This window comes from Crinia signifera, chromosome 3 (assembly GCF_055691185.1).
Source record: "Crinia signifera chromosome 3, ASM5569118v1, whole genome shotgun sequence".
Classification (NCBI taxonomy): Eukaryota; Metazoa; Chordata; class Amphibia; order Anura; family Myobatrachidae; genus Crinia; species Crinia signifera.
Genome location: NC_139219.1, coordinates 150,872,890 through 150,887,686, shown reverse-complemented (window position 1 = coordinate 150,887,686; position 14,797 = coordinate 150,872,890). Strand labels below are relative to the sequence as shown.

The following is a 14,797-nucleotide window of genomic DNA, read 5'->3' as shown; positions in this document are numbered from 1 at the left end:
TGGCACTACAAGTGCCAGCAAGCCTCCCCAGCAAGCTGGGACTTGGAGAACCACAAGTCCCAGCCTGCTGGGCATTAAAGGGCCCGCTGGGTCTTGTAGTGCCACAGTAAAAAAAATAGTTAAATAAAACAAAATAAAAGGTCTTTCCTGATTGGCCGCTAGGCGGCTGGGTGGCTCCTGATTGGCCAGAATTCATTCTGAGCCCAGACACCGAAGATCTGAAAGCCGGGGAGCGTCGCGGAAGATGCCGACAGCTGCTGGAAGTCGCCAGCAGCTGTCAGAAGACCTGGATGTCGACAGATGAAGAAAGAAGACCATCCATGCAGGACCTGGGTGAGTAGGATTTCCTTTCACAGGTCCAACATGGATTATCCTCGGACAGGACGCCGTCCCCGGAGCCGCCGACACGGAGCCGCCGACACCGGAGCCAGCGACCTACCAACGGGATCAAGATAGGTAAGTATCAGTATGTGTGTAATGTGTGTATTAAACTTTTATTTAAAATGGGTGTCAGTGTGTTTTATTTAACTATTTTTTTTACTGTGGCACTACAAGACCCAGCGGGCCCTTTAATGCCCAGCAGGCTGGGACTTGTGGTTCTCCAAGTCCCAGCTTGCTGGGGAGGCTTGCTGGCACTTGTAGTGCCACAGTAAAAAACAATCGTTTTTTCTATTTTTTACACCGCTATCAGCTCGATGCCCACCGCCCAGGGGCATCGAGGACAGCACCAGGCTTCAGCCTGGTCAGGTAAGTCCTGGAAGGGGGGGACCCCTTTATTGGGGGGGTCCCCACTCCCCCAGGGCCCCTGGCCAGGCTGACTGGTCGGTAGGGTTAATGCTTTGGCCGGGGGGACTTGCATAAAAAGTCTCCCCCCGGCTGTGGCATTACCCTGCTGGCTGGTTTTGCCTGGGGCTGGTTCTTAAAATACGGGGGACCATATTTTATTAGTCATTTTGTCCCCCGTATTTTGGGAACCAGCCCCAGAGCAGGAGCCTGGGGCTGGTTGTTAAAAATCAGGGAACCCCTATTTGTCGGGTTCCCTGATTTTTAATTACCGGCTCCAGGCTCTGTCAGCCTGGTGCTGGTTTCGGCTGTGGGGGGGACCCCACGCCGTTTTTTTTTTTTTATTTATTTATTTAATTTTTTTTTACACCTTGCAGCCTGCACGGATCTGACTGATCCGTGCAGACTGCCTACAAATAATTCGTATTAGCAGCCGTATATACGGCTGCTAATACGAATTCCTACGACATCGGAGGGTTACAAAGCAGTCGTATATGACTGCTTTGTAAATCCCCCTCCGGAACACGACTTTGCATACGACTGAAACAGTCGTATGCAGTCGTAGGGAAAATACTAATACGAAAAACTAGGTTTTTCATATTAGTAAATTTCCCCCATAGTGTCTAGAGTTAGACAAAATCTCTTTTGTTACTGAAATAATTGTGGCATGACCACTGGTGAAAATGAAATCCTATTTCTTACTCCTGTTTTGTATAATATGTTTAGATCACAGGTTCTCAAAGTCTCTCCTCAGTGCATGTTTTGTAGGTCTTCTCACAGAGGGGTTGATTTACTATCTGTCAATCAGGGGAATATGCGCTATCCCTGTGCGTTATGTCAGGGGATAGCACTTCCCCTGATCTATGACACCCGCGATGCGGGTACTATATGCCGTGGTCCATGAACTGTAGTTTCGGGAAAGGTGGCTGCTATTAGGTTTTACGGAGTGGATATCATTATCCACACAGTGAGATTCATAACAGTCGTGTTGCGAACATGAAAACTTGTCACGTTGTGACATTGTATACTTCTTTGTCAAGATCAACTAGTAATATTGTTTTACAATGTGACATGTACTGTACCTGCAGGGTAATACTGAAATGAGTCTTGATTGCTGGTAATTTTATTTCACTATTAGTATAATTTTGCGGATTGAGAGAACTGGCTAATGAATGTGTCAGTCATTAGAGAGAAAAAGTATTCATTATATTCCATGAATAATAAAGGGATAAATATAGGGTATATGTGTGCCCTGATGTAAGTTCTTTTATACGCGGTTTCCTTTATAGAGATTAGGCACACTTTCTTTTAAATGGAATATTTATTAAGAATTCTAAATATTGACATCACCCATATAGGATAATGTGTTCACTAATTACATTTGTAAGGGTATTAAAAGACTTTAAGGAGTTATGTGACAGCATAATTGTAGACCTAGGCTTGCTAACAGCACACACGCTGCTTTTCTTGCTGATTTACAAATATCCTGCTTTCTTTTAGAATTGCAAGCACAATACCTATGGCCGATTCTGTGATTACTGCCTGCCAGGCTTCTATGGCTTTCCCACTAATGGCACAGAAGAGGACTGCCTGCCATGTGCGTGTCCTATGACGATAGGTTCTAACAAGTAAGTGGTAAAGCACAGCAAATCCTACGTTTAATTAGTTAGGCAGTACAAAATTTGTGCACAACCTAACTAACCCATTTTACTTAATTAAATGTAAATATATGCTTCACATATCGCAACATGATGGAAATAGAAACAACATTTTAGTATGCAGTATTTGTTTCCTACTCTATTAATTGAATTCAGAAGCCATTTAGAAGAGGAGGGCCTGTGTGTAGGTGCCATGCAGCCCTCCTCCTCTCTAGCAACACAGAGGAGGTTTTGTGCTAGACTAGACTCTACTGCTCATGTGCATTTCTCCAGGAATATGGTGCCTGTACTATGTTTCCAGATAATTCTTTACTGTGTATGTATAGTGGCTTTTTCTTCCAAGAGAATTATGTCTGCAGCACAGCACTGACTGATAGAGGATTAAGGAGAAGTCAATATAAACATAGGCGTGCGCACGGGGGGTGCCAGGGGTGCACAGGCACCTCCTAATGACCGGCACCCCCCCCCTCACAATTGCACGCAAATGTATTACGCCAATGTAAATGACCACATACAGATCTCCAGACACAGACACATGCCGGGCGTCAGGCTTAAGGTGCGCATAAAGTTCCAGCCTCGGGGGTGTGGCATGGCCGCCAAACTGTGTGAAGCCACAGTGGAGGAGCTCCCGGGGCCATACCCTTGCCCTATGGAACTTTACCCTCTCCAGGGGCTACTACTCTTGTCCCGATGCCTCACCCAACTCTCCTCCCTCTCAGCAGCCACCTCCGACGCTTGCCGCAGAGCCGGGAGACCATTTACCCGGTTGCGGCCTACCTCCTTATAGGAGCCAGGGCCTCAATTTCTCCGCCTGGCCGGCCACTGAGCTCCGTGGCGGCTCCCGACGGCCTTTCATCGCTGCATCGCTCGCACAGCCTTGGAGGACCCCCACCTGCTGTGCAATCACTTTGGGGAAGCCCGCGTCCACCAGCACCCGCTGCCTGCTCCTGCAGAGGTGAGCCCATGCAAAGGCCCCTCTCCTTCCTCCTGACAGATGACGGCCACCTTGGTGATCCCTCGCCATCTCTTCCATTCCTACACCTCAGCAGCCATTGGAAGTCCCCTGCTTTAAAGCTCCAGCCTTCAGAGTCCGCACCTGTCACCCACCCACTGGCAGTGCCAGTCAAGAGTGCACAGCAGGCAGCAGTAGTGAACACAGTGCCGGTGCTGCATTTTCACTGGGCTGGCAGCTGTCATCGCACCTGTAATCCTCCATAGCAACAAGCATGAAATCCCCTTGGCAGAGCATGTTATCACCTGCATCAACAAGCATGCAATCCCCTGTGGCAACGAGCATGAAACCCCCTTGGCATCAAACATACAGCCCCTGGCATTGAGAAAGAATCTCCTAGCAATGAGCATGTGGGTAAGTGGCACTTATATGGCATAATATGTATTGGGCATCACCGGAGTGTGGCGTCATGTGTAATGGGCATTACTGGGTGTGGCGTTATATGTAATGGGCATTATGGTGTGTAGTGTTATGTGTAATGGGCATTAGTGTGTGGTGTCATGTGTAATGGGCATTATGGTGTGTGGCGTCATTTGTAATGGGCATTATGGTGTGTGGCGTAATGGGCAATACAGTGTACATTTTTGCAGCAGGCACTGTCCCTATTTCTGATGTATGGAATGATTAATTATGAAGCCCATATACATAAATAAGTCACCTATTTAGTTTACATTTATGCCCAGTCGGCGGTGATAGACACGCTTAGTAGGCGTGATAGACACGCCCAGTAGGCGGTGATGACACGCCCCCTCCAGTGGTGCACCCCCTAACAAAATGGGCTGCGCACGCCTATGAATATAAATGTAAAGGTGTAGTAGGGTGTGCTCCTATTATATATACTGTGGGGTAGATTTACTAAGGTAGGAGTTCTATTAAAGATGTGAATAAATGATCAGTAGAGAATTGAACTTCTGGAAAATAGCATTTAGAATTGTTTTATATTACAAAATGTGTTGTTTTACAAATCCCATGTACAGCATTGTGTTTCCTTAGATCTTTCAGCTATTTATCACGTTGGATCTGATTTATCACCATCTGCATCCTCAGATGCAGATGTGCTGTGATAATATCAGCCCAATCTGCAATGCAATAATTGACTACATTGCACGGATGTATCAATTATCATGGTATTTTTCTTAAAAGTAATGGCTGCGCATGTCCCGCCAACATCGCTGCTACCCAGGGCTGCCGACAGGGGGGTGCCCTGGGTACAGCTGCCCCTGGCCCTGGCCTCTGGAGGGGCCCGGGCAGCTGCCCACAGCGGTGCCAATACACAGAGCAGCCTGCAGAGCGCTGAGCCTAGGACGCAGAGGGGCTCGGCGCTATGCAGGCTGCACTGTGCAGTGTGCGCTCCGGACCTGACCGTGGAGGCTGAGGGAGCCGCAGGGCATTGCCGCAACGAGGGTGAAGATAAGTATTTTTCACATCTCATTAAATATGCGAATTCAGGAAAAAAAGTGCGATTTCGGCCGTTTTTGGCGAAAAAGTTGCAAAAATCAAATTTTCGCATCCTATTAAATGTCACCCCATGTCTCTTTTGCAATTTGCCCTGATTTTAAATCCTTTTACATAGTTGTAATTATATTTGTACATATTTGCTGTTTACAGAGTGTTACATGTATATTGTATAGCTTTCCACAGAAAAGATAATGCCATCTGTAGCTTTTAAAATGTGACTGTAACACATCAAAGATATTAATTAATTGAAGATCATTTATAGATATGAATTTAATAAGTGGGATGTCCTACAGAATATTTGCTTTTTTCATCTCTTTGAATGCCATTAATACATAAAATCAGGTTAATATGTTGTTGGATGAAGTTATTTTCTCTGTTTTGATCCTGAGATAGTTGCCAGGTTTCCCATTAAACATTGATTTACAGCAGACATCAGAGTAGACATATTGTGGAGAAGTGACTGAAAACATGTTTGATTTATTTTTGCATCTAATGATTTTTCCAAATTTACTTACCCAAACAAAATGACTAAACCAGTGGATTATGAATAATAAATAGTACAAAAAATATCCAGGAAGAGCAAACATTTATTTTCCTTTATTGTGCCTGTCAAAACCAAATAGATTCATTTACATCCCAGGCACTGCTGAATGGATATTCTGACCTCTCTGATCAGTAATAAGGCCAGCTGCAGGTCTCTGCACACATCAATGTGACCATATTAATTGATTGCATATATATTATACTGTATTTAGTTATGTGAATAAAACATAAAACTGTGAAACTCCCTAGTGCCAGATGCCTTATTGCCACCACCACAGGTTTAATACATATAATCTATATACAATACTCTAAATCACACTTGCCTACTTTAAGGCTGCTCCATCTGAGAGGGAATAACCTGGTCACACAACAGGGGGCGTTGTCGAGAAGCAGGGGGCAGTCCAGTGCATGGACATGCAATTGCATTAGTGAGTCTCTGCCTAGCTTTACAATGCATATATTACCGGCGTTATAATGCGGGGGAGGAGTTATGATTACAGGATTTAGCATAAATTATGTCATTGCACCGCCCACTTTACCTCTGCGAGCAGGGATTGAGACAGAAATCAACTGGATGTGGGAGACTTGTTACTTTTCAGGTTTTCTGATTTTCGGGAGAGTATGCAAGTACTGTATGCTCTAAATAAACTCAAAGAAAGGGACAATTTAATGGCATTTCAATATGTTGGCCAGTCCTTTTATTGAGACATCAAAAAATTCAATGAACATATGAAACAATATGGTGGTAGAAAAAAAGAATAACAGTTGATTAGTGACCACGCCCTAGCTACTTATGTTAAGACTAAACTTGGAGGACCATTTTCAAAGGCAAGTATAAAACACTGGGCTCCATTTTCCTTATCAATACCATATAGAAGTAAGGCCAGCCGGCCAGACAGTCCACTGGGAGAATTGAGACTAATCTATGTATTGACAGAATCACAAATATTCTTTCCTGCTGCAAAATGGACACCAAAACAAAATTACGAAATGGGGAAAGGAGGGACGAAAAGCAAATGAAAAGAGACAGAACTATTCCCAATCATACAAATTGAACATCTGACACCACCTACTTACCTCCCAGAAACCTCTCAAAATGGTAAACTCTAAATTAACCCTACGCATCCCTGCTTCCTGGTTACAATATAGCAATTGGAAAGGGGTGTTAATTTTCCTCCTGTTAGATCTGAGCATTCACCCATGGAATCACAATTTATGGAAACATGTTTACATAATTTGGGTACTTGTGTATTATAGCGGCGCCCCCGATTTCCATCGCGCAATGTTTTAATCAAATCGCATCGCATGCCATGCACCCGATGGCATGCGATGCGACGCAATTTTTGGCCCCTATACGATGAAAGATTGTATAAGCACCCTAAAGGGTGCTTTTAAGCACCGTAATGGGTGCTTACAATGTTAAATGCACCCCCACGCCACCCCCCCACTATAAACGTGAACCCGAAGCGTGGCAAGCGCAGCGAGCCCACGAGGGGCGGCGGTACGCGTCCTCCGACCTTTTCATACCCCCACTATCCACGTCGGCGTGGAGTTGAGAATAGAAAGTGTGGCGAGCGCAGCGAGCCACTGAGCCCGAAGTGTGGCGAGCGCACGCGGATACCTTCACAGGTATCGGAGTCCCCTCGCGGGCTTCACAGGTATCCGCGTCCCCTCGCGGGGCTCGCTGTGCTCGCCACGCTTCGGGCTCAGTGGCTCACTGCGCTCGTCACACTTTCTATTCTCAACTCCACGCCAACGTGGATAGTGGGGGTACGAAAAGGTCGGAGGATGCGTACCGCCGCCCCTCGCGGGCTCGCTGCGCTCGCCACGCTTCGGGTGCACGTTTATAGTGTGTGTGGGGGGGGGGGGCGTGGGGGTGCATTTAACATTGTAAGCACCCATTAGGGTGCTTATACAATGTTTAATCACATCGCATCACATTGTATGGCAATTTTTAAATTGTATGGCATTGTACAATATTGCGCGATATCGCGTCGCATCGCATACCATCGTATGCCTAATGGTATGCGATGCGATGGGCGCCGCCAAAATACACAAGTACCATAATTTGTTTTTACTTATCTAAGGTCATCAATTTTTTAAAGCAAGGAATGTGCATGGCAATGGTGATAGCATTAAAGGAACATGACAATAATTCTGATGGAATTATATGCTTTATATGCATATTATTTCCAAGTTGAATAAATTATTACACAAGTCGAGGAAATATAATGACACTCCATAAACCCCCCTAAATCTAGAATTGATAGTTTTAAAATAAAATAAAAATTCCACATTACCTGAAGTGCATGACCCAAAATGAATTTTAACAGAAGTAAAGCATTGCTAAGTACACGCTGCAAACAAAATGTAAAAATTCACCAATGAAGTTCTAAGAAGTGTATTAAGTAGAGACTTGCACAGCATATGGTTCCTGAGTATCCTACAGATGGTAGAACAATTGGTTAATATCGTTATAAAGAATAAACTGTTGTAACCCACCAATGAAATACAAGGAATGGCCTTGCACAGTATTAAAATAAACAGAGCCGGCCTTAGGCATAGGCAAAAAAGGCAATTGCCTAGGGCATTTGGAATGCCTAGGGGCACCAGCAGCTTCTGCTGATTAAAATGATATGCAGCATGCCTATGTTCTGTGTGTGAGTGAGGCTGTATCTGCATTTGAAATAGTGTATTTATGGAAATCACTATCATATACAGGAACAGACACAGTCACACACAGAATATATTCATGCCACATATAATTTTAATCATTGGAAGCTCCTTGTGTTTGCTGGTCATAACAATGCAAATAAGACGAATTTTCAGCAAAAAAGGCACCCAAAAAGGCAGAACTGGCCAGGAGCTGCATGGCCTATTGAGTCAAGATGTATGAGGAAACATCTGTATCCAAGCAAAGGCAGAGGTCACAGTGTTAGCAGCTGTGCGAGTGCTGTCTACGGGTGGGTTGGTTGTGCAATAGTGTTCGGCATATGTGTAAGGGGCATTATGTGTGTCATGTATAAATGTATTAATAATGTGCGACAGATGTGTAACAGGCATTATGTGTATCATGTGTATAAGGGCATTAATAATGTGCAACATATGTGTAATGGGCATTATGCGTGTCATGTGTATAAGGGCATTAATAATGTGCAACATATGTGTAAGGGGCATTATGTGTGTCATTATGTGTATGAAGGGCATTAATAAAGGTTGGCATAATGTGTAAGGGGCATTATGGTTATAAGGACATTAATAATGTGTGTCATGTGTAAGGGGCATTACTGTGTGGTATTATCAGGGGTGCCGAGAGATAGGGGTAGGGGGTACAAATTACCCAGGCCAAAGTCTGATTTAAGGGCCCAGTGGGGGCCCCGGGCCCCCTCCCTTAATTGACAGCAGCAACTGTAGCTCTTCTCCTCTGCCCAGCACACACTGCTTTGTGCTGGGTTGCAGTGTGGCCATGGAGGTGCTTAAAATACAATATTTTCTCAGGATTTTTTTCTAAGGGTATAATGTGAATAATGTGAGGAGTAATGTACATAAGGTAAAGTGGTACTACTGTGTGATGTAACGTGAATAAGGGACACCATCGCATGATATAATGCGAATAAAGTTGCACTACTCTGTGGCATCATTTGAATTGGGGGTAGTATTGTGTGGCCATGCCCCTTCCCAGCAAGAACACACCCCTGTTTGGGCTGCGCACCGAATGTGTGCACTGTTTCTATTTAAAATATTGCAGGTAGGAGCACCAAAATGATGACTGCTATGATGAGGGTTGATGGTGCTGGGAAAGGGAAGCAGGGTCAGAGGCGAAACTAGTGGCGGTGCTAGGGGGCACCAGCCAAAATCTTGTCTAGTGTGTCATTTAGGCTAGGGCTGGCTCTGAAAATAATTGTTTTACAACTTTATCTTTGTGGTATCCATTGCTCTCCCTCTGCACTGTAGAAATCTAACCCACCAATGAAATACATGGAATGGTGGATCGATAAATTTTGCAAGGCTGTGGGCTATAAAAGCGGATTAGATCCTCATATGATCCTATGAGACTTCTCCACAGTACAGAGGAATGGTAAAAACTGTGACTAACGGATCATTTTCTTTTAGATTTCACTTTTTATTAATCTGTCTGATTATTGTATTCAATTATCAGTGATATGTATTATCAGTAATAACAATACAGCAATATTGCAGATAGTTAGAAGTTGGGACTGGGAGGTGCAGGTACTGTATAATGGTCAATTAATTAATTGCCCCCTGAAAATTTAGAGTCATATATTTTGTATTTATCTACTTATTCTGTATATGTTGATGAGAATATAAGCTTTTAATTTAAACAATTTACAACTTGTATATAAAAAGGCTCAACATTAAAAATTAAATGTAAAACATGCATGATATTGTATTTATATAATTGTCCTTTTAAATTCTGCTGCGAAAACACAGAAAGTGCATTTAGCTCTTTGAGACAGGGAATTTAAGCCACAATAAATGTAAATGAATACTGCACTTTTTTCTCCCTCTATAAGTGTGACAAACATTTGTACAACAACAAATAACTAAATATTTTCAATGCAAAATAAGATATTGTTCCTTTTTTATTGAAACTCAATCACAGAGTAAGACACAGTATATTTGTCACAGACCTCCGGGCACAGACAAGCAGCTGAACATTCCTGCTTTTTAGCTGTTGAACAGGATCTGTGACAGTCTAAAGTAAGCTCCACCATAACATGCCATTGCGATGCTGCCACTCACTGTACTATCTCCAGTGTCGGCAGAAATAGTAAAGTCATTCCAGTGGCCATTGGCTGGAGCCAGAGCTAAATGTGTGTGTATCTAAGGCAGAAAGCGTATTCCTGGGGACCATATTCCTAGAGTAATGAGTGTTGAAAAGTCTGTGCAATTATGATGCTAATTTTTGTGTTTTTTTCATTCATTTTCCCTCATCTCACCTGTCAAAAACAAAGTTTTAGTCCAACATGTCACCTGGACCCAGCACGTGGATTAATTTGTGATACTTGTGCTCCTGGATATACAGGGCAGCGTTGTGAACGGTAAGAACTTAAAAACCTATTTTTTTTTTCATATGTCATAATAGTCTTCAATTGTAAATCAAGGTAATAGCAGTGTCTATAATATCCTCGGTGTGTCACTAATATTCTAGATAAATTTAAGATGATTTGTCCTTTTCTCTGTACAATAACAGGGGTAAAAAATTGGTTGTGCCCAAAACTTAGCTTAGTTTAAAAAAGGGAATTGTGCAATATACCTTTTATATGTACAGTAAGTAGTAGAAGACACAATTTGCTAACTATGGATCATTTGAAGGGGGGAGTTTACTACTTATGTGATCAAGATACAATCCTGCAACAAGCATCGGGGAATGTATGCCAACTGTGCAGATCAGATCTATGCATTTACTTTGTGTCTTGTATTGTTGTATTGTGGGGGACTTACATGTTGGACTACATATATAATATATATATATATATATATATATATATATATATATATATATATATATATATATAAAATTATTATTATTATTATTCCCAAATATTATTTACCTTTATTCCAGCCTTTTTTAAATTATCATCATTATTATTACATTGCAAATGTGATATTATTGATACATGTTCAAACTTGGTTTTATATTTTAAGCCTTTTCTAAGTTTAGAGTTTGAAACTCTCAGAAGCAACAGCTGAAAGTAACAGCTCCGCAGATCATATTTCAATCTCAAACCTCTTATGTTAGAGAGTTAGAAATGTAACAATTACAACTTGACATTATAAAACAGCAGGAATGGCTAAATAAATCTGTGCACATCAATGTTTGCTCACATTCATTCTCTGACATCCAGTTAATTATCAAAAATGTTCATTGGAAAATATAGATTAATTATAGTATGTTATGATTTTTATTTGTAATTTTTTTTATTACTGTCAAAATGCATATTACAGTCTGATTCTTTTGCTTGCCAGATGCTAAAATTTGTGTTTTTCTTATTCTACCTTTATTCTGTAAATTCCAATTTATTTAGAGATGAAATATTTATAGAGCAATAAAAGAAAATTCTGATCGTGCAAAGATCTTAATAATAATTAATAATAATAATTGTATTTATAGAGCACTCTTTCACCAATAGGACTCAATGGGTGACATTCTATGCTTTGCGCTAAATGCGCATGTTTTCTTTGCGCACCACATCGCCGCAAATCGCCTTTTTTCAATTCGCACTTTTCAGTCAAAATGCGCATATTTAATGTGATGCGCATTGGAGGCTGAAAAGTGCGAAGAGGGGCGCTTTTCGGCGAAGTGGTGCGCTGTCTTTAGTCCTGAAAATGTGCGATTTTCATGTCTGAAAATCGCACGTTTGCAGGACAGCGCAAAGTAACAAAAAAAAAAACGAGCGCGGTGTCCCCCGCCAGAGTATAACCAGCCCCGGGCTCACTGAGCCGGTGATGGTGACATAAAATCAGGGTCCCCGACAAATAGGGTCCGGCGCTGGTCCCCAAAATACGGGGGACAAAATGACTAGGGGTCTCCCGTATTTTAAGAACCAGCACCGGACACAACCAGCCAGCAGGGTAATGCCACAGCCGGGGGAAACTTATTATATAAGCTCCCGCGGCCAAAGCATTAACCCCCTGGCTGGTCAAATGACCCCAAATGAAGGGGTCCCCCCCTCCAGGACTTACCAGCCCATGCTGATAGTCCGGGGCTGTCCCCGATGCCCCTGGGCGGTGGGCATCGGGCTGATGGCTTGTGTAAAAAAAAGAATTAAAACTATTGTTTTATACTGGCGAACTATGAGTCCCAGCAAGCCTACCCCGCATGCTGGGACTTGGAGAACCACAAGTCCCAGCATGCGGGGCATTAAAGGGCCCGCTGGCACTTGTAGTTCTGCAGTACAAAAAATAGTTAACAAAAACACACTGACACACTGTAAAATAAAAGTTTAATACACACAAAACACACACACACTGATACTTGAGCCCGTAGGTCGGTCCCTGGGTCCTGGGTCCGTCCTCCGGGGCTCCAGGGCAGAAGAGTCCGGTTCCGGGGCCTTGGTCCTGGTTCCGGGGCTGGTCCTGGGGTTCCAGGGCTCCTGGGCTGCAGAATCCGGGGTCCGGGATCCGAGGTAGTCCCCAGGGGTACCTAAGGAAGCAAATCCAACTCACCTGGTCCCCGGCGACGACCTCGGAATCCTCTCCGGTGACAGCACTGCTCCCATCTGGTACCCGGCTCGCAGGACTTTGACAGGTGCAGAGATGTTTCCTCCTCGGCGTCTCTGCACAGAATGATTTCTTGGCCAATCAGGAGCCGAGAAAGTCGGCTCCTGATTGGCCAGAAATCATTCTTACTAGAGACGCCGAGGAGGAAACATCTCTGCTCTAGATGCGCAGAGATGTTACTTCCTCGGCGTCTGTATTCAGTGGGGTCCCCACTTCCCCAGGACCCCTGCCCATGCTGACCAGCCAGGGGGTTAATGCTTTGGCCGCGGGAGCTTATATGATAAGTTTCCCCCGGCTGTGGCATTACCCTGATGGCTGGTTGTGTCCGGTGCTGGTTCTTAAAATACGGGGGACCCCTAGTCATTTTGTCCCCCGTATTTTGGGAACCAGCGCCGGACCTTGAGCCTGGTGCTGGTTTCATGAAATCAAGGGGACCCCTATTTGTCGGGGACCCTGATTTTATGTCACCAGCACCGGCTCAGTGAGCCCGGGGCTGGTTATACTCTGGCGGGGGACCCCGCGCTCGTTTTTTGTTTTTTTTAACCCTTTGTTTTATTTTTTACAGCAGAACCCTGCACAGAACATTGCGATCTGTGCAGGGTTCTGGCTAATTCGCCAAACAGACCCTGGTCTGAAATAAGTGCGATAATTAGGCACCTAAAAAATGCGATGTGCAAATGCGCATTGCATTAAATAAGCGACTTCTATACTTTTGTATTGGAAAACATCTGGATGCGATAAAAATGCGAATTAATCTCGCACTTTTACTCAGCATACCTTAACGCACATAATATGCGATTTCAGTCCCTTAACGCATCACATTAAATTGGCGATTTTAAGGAAAAATGCGATATCGCCATTTTCTGCTCTAATTAACGCAAAAAAAGCCAAATCGCATCCCATAGAATGTCACCCAATGTGTTTATTGAGGTATTCAACAATAGAATTAAAATTGCCATATTATAATATTTTACTTTATTTAGTAAAAAAAAAAAAACAGCAAAATATCTTGCTACCAATGTCCCACTCATGAGGGGTTACTTGGCCCCATTCATACTGCTTGACCTCTGGGCCACATTTGATGCAGAAGACCACCATCTTTTCTTAAATATTTCCACTCCCTTGGTCTCTTGGCATTGTTTTCACCTGCTCACCTCCTAACTTTCTGATTACTCTTTCAGTGTCTCTATTTCTGACTCACGTTCCCCTTCACTTTCTCTATCAGCTGGCGTCCCTAAAGTTTCTCTCTTAGACCGTTCTTATTCTTCAATTGAACTAGTTGTTATCCCACACAGGACAGTAAATTAGTGCATGAAATTTTAAAAGGTAAATGACAGTTATTTTATCCCTACTAACCAAGGCTGGATTTTACAAAAATGTGTGTGTTTTAAAATTCAAGCAAGAAAGTTTTTCCTTTGTGGGAACATATAGAGTACAGTATCTTTCTATTTTTCTGCCATCTTCACCTGGATGTCCCAACACTACCTAAAGCCCAGCTAGTCTTACCCACCTCCATACTTCCTCTTTCATGCTCTGCTCTATAAATCCCTACTAGTGAATGCCATTATTTCCACAATTAAAATTGTGCTGCTCACATTGGTGTTCAATATCCTTGCATGTGTCTCCCCTTAATACATCTCTTACCAGATCCTGATGTACATTCCTGCCCACACTATTCAATCTTGTATTTTTTATGAATTTAATACTGACTGATGCGGTGCAAAAGAGTTGTGTACCACCACATAAATAATGATAATGGTGATCCTGGTACAGTAGATTGGGTTTTTGCTACTTTGTTCAGAATAACAGCAACTAATATTTTAATAGCAGGTAACTATCCTGACACCTCCTCCTCAAGATACAAAAAGTCAAAAAGTCAGTATGATTGTGAGGCCACTCTTTTACAGTCAATATTCATACTGGACATTGAGTTCATGTGAGTCTTTTTCCCTTCTGCTCCATGATATCATAATTATCCTTACTGGCCATTATTTTACAATTAAAATGGATTACTCCGTATTTTGGAATATTTTTGTATTTGAATGAGATATCTTGCATTTATGTTGTATAAGCACACCAATTATATTAAATACACACA

General features: G+C 43.0%; 1 protein-coding gene across 1 annotated transcript in view; it reads left to right on the top strand.

Moving 5' to 3' along the window:
• Positions 1 to 14,797, top strand: part of LAMA2 (laminin subunit alpha 2) — a 727,667-nt gene that overhangs the window by 371,633 nt on the left and 341,237 nt on the right. Inside the window, exons 17-18 of the mRNA XM_083176751.1 lie at positions 2,284 to 2,411; positions 10,431 to 10,517. Of these exons, the coding sequence (XP_083032877.1) occupies positions 2,284 to 2,411; positions 10,431 to 10,517 (215 nt within the window). The remainder of the gene's footprint in view (positions 1 to 2,283; positions 2,412 to 10,430; positions 10,518 to 14,797) is intronic.